General features: G+C 36.4%; 1 protein-coding gene across 1 annotated transcript; it reads left to right on the top strand.

The window, feature by feature from the left end:
- The first annotated feature begins 4,026 nt into the window (after positions 1-4,026).
- On the top strand, positions 4,027-5,337 carry BDCG_01174 (uncharacterized protein). The gene has a single exon (XM_045416679.1). It carries the CDS (start codon positions 4,095-4,097, stop codon positions 4,596-4,598), a length of 504 nt encoding a protein of 167 aa, XP_045272347.1. The 5' UTR covers positions 4,027-4,094; the 3' UTR covers positions 4,599-5,337.
- The last annotated feature ends 2,235 nt before the right edge of the window (positions 5,338-7,572 follow it).

Genomic DNA, 7,572 nt, shown 5'->3' with positions numbered 1-7,572 from the left:
TAGAAGCTGACAAGAGAATTTGAATGAATTCTGAGAAAGTCTCTGTCATTCTTGAATAAGAAGCTTCATGTACTGTGAAAGATGTACAAAGCTTCATCAGATTTACTAACTTCTATCAGTGATTTATACAAAACTTCTCAGATATTATGAGATCACTTATAGATCACACTAAGAAAAACTCAGTATTTCAATAATCAGCAGACACTGAAGCTGCATTTACACAGATAAAGAAGATATTCATTAATACTTCTCTACTGATAATCTTTAATTCTGATCATGAGACAGTTATTAAAGCTGATTTCTCTGACTATATAACAGAAGAAGTGATATTATAATATGATAATGAAGATGTTCTACAATTATATATCTTCATATCTAAGAAACTGAGTCTCACTGAATGCAATTATGAGATCTATAATAAGAAACTTCTTATAATTATACACTGTTTAAAAGAATGAGACTCTGAACTCTGAAGTGTCTCTGAGTTTAAGATAGTCATAGATTATAAGAATCTCAAATACTTTACAACTATCTGTAAACTTACTGAATAATAAATATGATAATCTGAGTTCTTAAGCTGCTTTCATTTTACAATACACTACTGTTCTGACAGTTAGAACTTGATGATAGATGCCCTCTTATAATGAGAGTAAGATATGTCATTTAATGTAACAAATACTCACTGAATGAACTGAGAGCACTGACTCTTAAATCTGAAGATACTAGTTAATCAAGATGAAACAGCTTACAGCACTATACATGCTTCTCTGATTAGAACTGTCACTGATATCTCAACTTCTTCTGAATCTACATTAGATGAGCTATGATATACAGCAGCTTAAACTAATGAACTTCTTCAAGCACTTACTGAAGCAGTATGATAAGAAGCACTCTGATTTCTCTCAGAATTATAAGTAAGAACTGATATCTCAGAATGTTTAATTGATGATAATAACACTCTACAATTCTGTGAATAATACTGAGTCTCTCACTCTGAATTCTTACACATCTGAATAATGTAAGAGATGCATGATTTGTGTATAACTGATTATTCAGACTGTGAACAACTGTATAGAATGATCTTCTAAGAATTCTATTAATCTGAGATATCAAACAGTATCAGACACTTCATCTGAAACTGTAATCACTGTTCTTTCATTATCTTATGAAAGAATTATAGAAAAGATCTACTGAAATCACTTAATATTTCTGATAGAATCTGACAAGATGTGATAATTGACTTCACTGTCAATCTATCTAAGAGTAAGAGTTATAGAAACATTCTGATTATTATGAATTGATTGAGCAAAGATATAATATTAAAATCTTGTGATAAGATAAATACTGAATAAGTCACTGAAGTCTTTCTACAGAGTCTGTTCTATCAGATGTATGAATTACTGAGATTCATAGTATTGAACCAGAGCTGTCAATTTGTGAGCACTCTCTGAACTAGAATCTGTCAAGTTCTCAAGATTATATATCATCTATTAACTGTCTATCACTCTGAGACTGATGATATATCAGAATGAACAATTCAGACTGTAAAGAATTATCTTTATAAGTTCTGTAATCACTTATAAGATGATTGACATGATCTTCTTCTATATGCAGAGATCACTATCAATGATCAAGATACTGTTTTAATAGATGTAAGCTCATTCTTTCTTACACATAGATATTATATAAAAGTGTTGAATCTTCTAGAGATTACACAGTTTACACTGAATCTCTGCAGTCTGATTCAGATCACTGATAATATAGTAATGAAGCTCTGAAATGTCTGTAATTAAGTAGAGGTCTTCATGGCAACTGTAAAACAAGATTAAGAGAATTAAATCAATGTTCACTGAGACTCTGCTGAATAATATAAGATAGAAGATCTGATATAATTGAATCTTAAGAATATATGAATTACATATTCATTCTGTATGCTAGATTATCACTATATCAGGTATAAAGTAATAGAAGTTCTAGATAGTTATAACTACTATCTTGACACATTATCAGAGATTCATAATGTATTTCATATAAGCTTACTCTGCTGCATCATCACTGATTCATTTTCTTCTCAACTGACTTCTGACTGACAACTGCTAGAGATCATAGAAGAAGATAATGAACTTAAGTGAGAGATTGAAGAAATTCTTGATAAGAGATTACACAGCTATAACTGACAATATTTTGTAAAATGAATCAGCTATAATTAACTGATCTGAACTCTGAGTTCTGCATTATCTGAAACAGCAGCTCTTCACTGATGAGAACTGCTTCTGAAAAGAGAGAGCTAATGTAGTGAGCTGTGCCTGATCATTTATATAGACTATTCTGTTACACTTCACAGATTTCATGTATGCTCTGATTCTCAGTCATTCTCAATTGCTGATTCTCAGCTGCTATGAATGCGTATGCTTCAATTCTCAGTCATTCTCAATCATTAATTCTTAGCTGCTATGAACGCGTGTATATTCTTCCACTCTGAAGCTTCATCACATACATGTATAAATATTCATCTTGATCACTGATTCTCGCACTTTCTCTTTTCTTTCTTCTTTAACATTTTTATCTTTGTTATATAAGATCTATTAATATTATACTGATCTATTCGGCGTAGGCCTCTTACATATTTAGTTATTTCATGAGTGTTATTAATAATTATTATCAAATTCTGATTATATAAGCAATTACTGAATGAACTGAATGAGACTGATTTTAATCTTCAGTCTCAGTCTCATTCTGATTTTGAAAGAATGATTTTATCTTTTATAGTTTATTCTGAGAAATTACTCTTATTTCACTGTTCTTGAATTAATTCTAGTCATTTTTCATGTCATTTCTCTCAGAAATGATTCATTTTCAGATTTTTTTAAGACTTGATTCTGATGAGACTCACATCAAGAAATGTATGAGATCAGATTAAATGAGATCAAATATGAAATTCATAATCTCACCGGTCAGTCTAGTCAGAATAAGTGTCACAGATGAATATGTTAAAGATATATAAATCTTATATATATCAAGATCTTCTTCTTATATTATTCATACACTATCTATTATATCTAATTTCATACAAAAGATAGAGCTATTTATAGTAAAATAAATATGCGAGTCAAGAGAGCTAGTATAAGCAAGTATTAGACAAGCTTTGTAGTAAGCTGATAATAATAAGAAATATAGTAGTAATACAATGTTAGTAATGTTTATAGCATATGACCTCTTTTTTCTGATAACTTTCTACTTATATTTCGCTTTGTTATATTCAGAACTGACTTTGTCAATTTAAACATTTACAGAGTGTCAATCAGATTTCAGCTTTATATAACTTAAATCTGCAGTATTACAAGCTAATTATCCGTGTTTTTATTTTGACTAAAACTTTAAAAGTGAGATTTTGAAGTAATATTTTAAAAGATTGAATTATGTGTATTTTAATATTTACTAGTATACTCAAGATTTCTATTATAGAATAGTAGTAATTAAGTAAGAATGAAAGTATGCGCTTCTGACAGCAGGTAGAGAATAGTGATATCACTGAGTATTATATTAAACAATCTATTTGAACAGCAATAGAAAAGACATGAGAAAAGAACTGACTAGAGAAAAGAAATGTATAATTAAATCAAAGACACAATACTGCATACAACAAAAAGAAAACTCTTCACTTTGAGAATAAGAATTGCATACACCTGCGGCAAAAGAATCTCATATCACATATGAAAAAGCATCACACATGTGACATATATGGAATCTCGATCTCAGACTCTCAGAGTGATCTGGGATTGAAACAACCTTTCACTGAGCTTCCCTGCATAAATATATCTGGCTCCGCCGCGCGATCCGTCATCATCAAAACATACAACATCCCCAACACTCAATTCTTAGTGATGATTCTTGTGTGAGGTGTTTCCTATGTGTTCAATTAGTGATATTCTTGTGCGTGTGTGTGTGTGTGTGTATCTATTCTTGTTGTGGTTCTTATTCTTGTGGTTCTTATTCTTGTGGTTATTATTATCGTGGTTCCGCTGCTCCTGTTCTCGTGCCGCCAGAAGCACACATCACCTGCACCATTACATTGGTGTTCCCAATGAGGGAGAATGGATGAGCAGGCAGCAGTGATGATGAGAATGTTGATGATGTTTTTCCTCTTTGTTGTGATTTCTGTTCTTTTCCTTCTTTTGTTGAGCATCTCATTTGCTATTGTCTTCTTCTGGAAGTGTCTGATCGGTCATGTTGAACGCCACTGTGAATTGATGAGAAATTCTGCTGATGTTGATCCCCCTATTCGCCCACGGCAGGATGAGGATGATGATGGGAAGAAAGCCCTGAGCCAGCTATTGAGATTCCTTCTTTTCCTTGATGACTTGAACCTCCCGCGGAAGAACCTTGATATTGACAGTGCTGTTGATCTTTTTCTTTTGTGTGAGAAGAATCCTCTTGTGTATTCTCTTTTGAATCGCGTGTCTCCCAAGTATTCCCATTCGGATTCCACTGTCAATACACCTGTTCCGAAGAAGGGGGTTAGTAATGATAAGATGGCTGCTGCGGATTCTACCTCGACGACCCCTGCAACAACCCCTGCTGCCGGAATGCCTTGCTGAATCATAATGCCAATGCCAATGCCTGGGACCCCCGGTGCCCTGTTCTTTGATGGAAAGGATGTTACCACATTTGTGAACCGATTTGAAATGATGAGAACCTTGCACCATGTTGCAGATATTGATTTGCCTTTACTACAGAACTATTGCTCAATGAAACTACAGAGATATGTTGATCAATTGATGTTGAATCATAAGACATGGGATGGAGTTAGCAGACAACTGCTTGCAGATTTCTGGCGCGAAGACTCACATCAACAGATGTATAATCAGTCATACCTTTGTATACTTTCTAGCAAGATGCATTCTGATCAGAATATTCTTGTGTATTGCTGTCAATTCTGTGGTATTACAATGCAGTTGATTCAAAGGAATGAGCTGCATCAATCAGTTGTGTGTATATGGTTCCTGCAAGGTCTTCCAGAGGATGTTTGTGAGAAAGCTTTTTGCATTGCTGGATTTGATCAGGTCGCTAGCCAATCTTAATGAGAATTGCTGAAGATTTGCAATGCTGTGATGAGATTGCAGAAAACAAAGAAGGATATTGTGAGAATTCTGTCAATCAATTCTTTTCCCTGCTCTGTGTCTGATCCACCTGTGTTGAAATCATCAATGTCAAATGCCCCTGCCAGTTCTGCATCTAGATCAATGTTGAATGTGCTTTCCTGTCCTATGTTGAGTCTGTCTGCAATTCCTGCCATTCCTGTGATTTCTGCTGTTCCTGCAATTCCTGCTGTCCCTGTGATGATGAATATGAGAACTATACCTGCAATTCCCATCCCTGTTTCTGATATTGATAAGCAGCGCGTGGATAATGATGTTCTAGAGAACCTGGTTGGCCAGATGAATTCTTTGTCTCTTGTGATCGCCAGAATTCAAAGACAGAAGGTGCAATCTATGACACAACCTGTGGCTGCCTCAAGGATTCCTCCCACCTGTGGACCTGTTGATTGTTCTCATTCTATCAATATGCTGAATGATCCTGGTTTTGATTGATTGAATTGCTGGGGTTGTGGAGACTCAAGCCATAATGTTCCACAGTGTTTGAAGATCAACCGGCTCCTTGACCAGGGGAAGATCTATAGAGATATGCATGGGAAATACTATGTGAGTAATGTTGTCAATCGCGGTCCAAGAATTCCTCGCAATAAATATGAACCATATATCACCTCTATTGAGCCAGTCCTAAGCCAGCATATCATGACTGTTCCCACCCGTGTTTCACCACCTATTCCTCCCCGCGTCCCATCTGCTGTCCCTTTCACCTGGAGATGAAGGTGATCAACAATTGGAGAATCTTTGTGGTTGATGATTATGATGATGAATGTGGTGTGGGATGATGTGAAATGTGATGTTGGATGTGGAATGTGATGTTGGATGATGTTGAATGTGGTGTGGGAGGATGTTGAATGTGGGATGTCGAACATGATGGAATGGATATTACCACGCGGTAGATGGCTCAACAGCCAATGAGGTTTTCCCGGCCCAGGGGCATCAAATGATTCAACCAATCATGGGTGCCCATGTCAGCCGCAGCTTCCACAATTAACTAACTAGTTAACGTTACCGCCTAGTTACCAACCTTCTGCCTCTATTTTCGGTTTTTCATGTTCCCGCTGCTCCGCGAATCTGTTTATTCTCTTCCTTTGCAGCCGTTCTCTTTCCTTTCCTGCCATTCTTTTTCCCTTTTCTTTGATTCTTGATTTATTGATTCCCTGTCTGTATTTTTCCTATTTTATATTGGTTCTGGGTTGCATGGTCGGCAACTTAAGGGGGGAGGGAGATATGTAGTGGGGATCTCGGCCTCAGACGACCTCGGATTGGAACAACCTTTCGCCGGGCTTCCCTGCATATATATATCCATTCAATTTTTAGTGATGATTCTTGTGTGTGGTGTTTCCTACGTGTTCAATTAGTGATATTCTTGTGCGTGTGTGTGTGTGTGTGTATATCTATTCTTGTTGTGGTTCTTATTCTTGTGGTTCTTATTCTTGTGGTTATTATTATTGTGGTTCCGCTGCTCCTGTTCTCGTGCCGCCAGAAGCGCACACACCAGTCCCCATTACACCATCAGATGGGCAGCGGCGCGGCGGATATATGCCAGGCGATGCCTTGACGAAAAATTTAACCGTGCTGAAAAATTTAACCGCGCTGAGATCCTTCACCACAGTAATATAAATAACTTAGATAGAGCAGAGTATTTCTGAGAGATCAATCATATAAAACTATTGAAGAATTTTCCAAAGAATACTTTTAAATTATTAATTGATATACCAGGTTATAGTGATATTTGAGTTAAATGAGAAGTTTATACTACTGTTACAATGAGAATAAATCAATAATACTAATTGTATTATCAAACATCTTATTGAAATTTATATAAAATAGCTGACATCAAAAGAGCTCTATACTCAGAGAGTCTCTATATCTGACAAAACTCTATACTCAAGCACTCTGTATCTGAGAGTACTTTACTCAGAGGAACTCTATATTCAGGGGACTTTATACCCAGGGATCTGTATATCCGGGGGTACTCTATACCCAGGGGGTCTCTATACTCGGAGAGATCTCTATATCCGGGGGACTCTATTCCCGGGAATCTCAATACCCGGGGGTACTCTATACCCAGGGGTTCTCTATACCCAGGGGTTCTCTATACCCAGGGGTTCTCTATACCCAGGGGTTCTCTATACCCAGGGGTTCTCTATACTCAGGGGTTCTCTATACCCAGGGGTTCTCTATACCCAGGGGTTCTCTATACCCAGGGGTCTGTATACCTGGGGGCTTTCTATAATCAAAAGGTCTCTATACCTGGGGGTACTCTATACCCGGAGGTTCTTCAATACCCAGAGATATCTATATACCTAGAGGTACTCTATACCTAAGAGCTTTCTATACACAGAGGGATCTGTATACTCAGAGAGTCTCTATACCCGGGGGTTTGGTATACCCGGAGCAGCTCTATACTAGAGGTACT

This window comes from Blastomyces dermatitidis, assembly GCF_000003525.1.
Source record: "Blastomyces dermatitidis ER-3 genomic scaffold supercont1.1, whole genome shotgun sequence".
Taxonomy (NCBI): Eukaryota; Fungi; Ascomycota; class Eurotiomycetes; order Onygenales; family Ajellomycetaceae; genus Blastomyces; species Blastomyces dermatitidis.
This window is presented reverse-complemented; position numbering and strand designations above follow the sequence as displayed.

What these genes read in the sequence shown, in the direction of transcription:
- BDCG_01174 (XM_045416679.1), top strand. Translation starts at nt 4,095, where the DNA reads ATGGATGAGCAGGCAGCAGTGATGATGAGAATGTTGATGATGTTTTTC.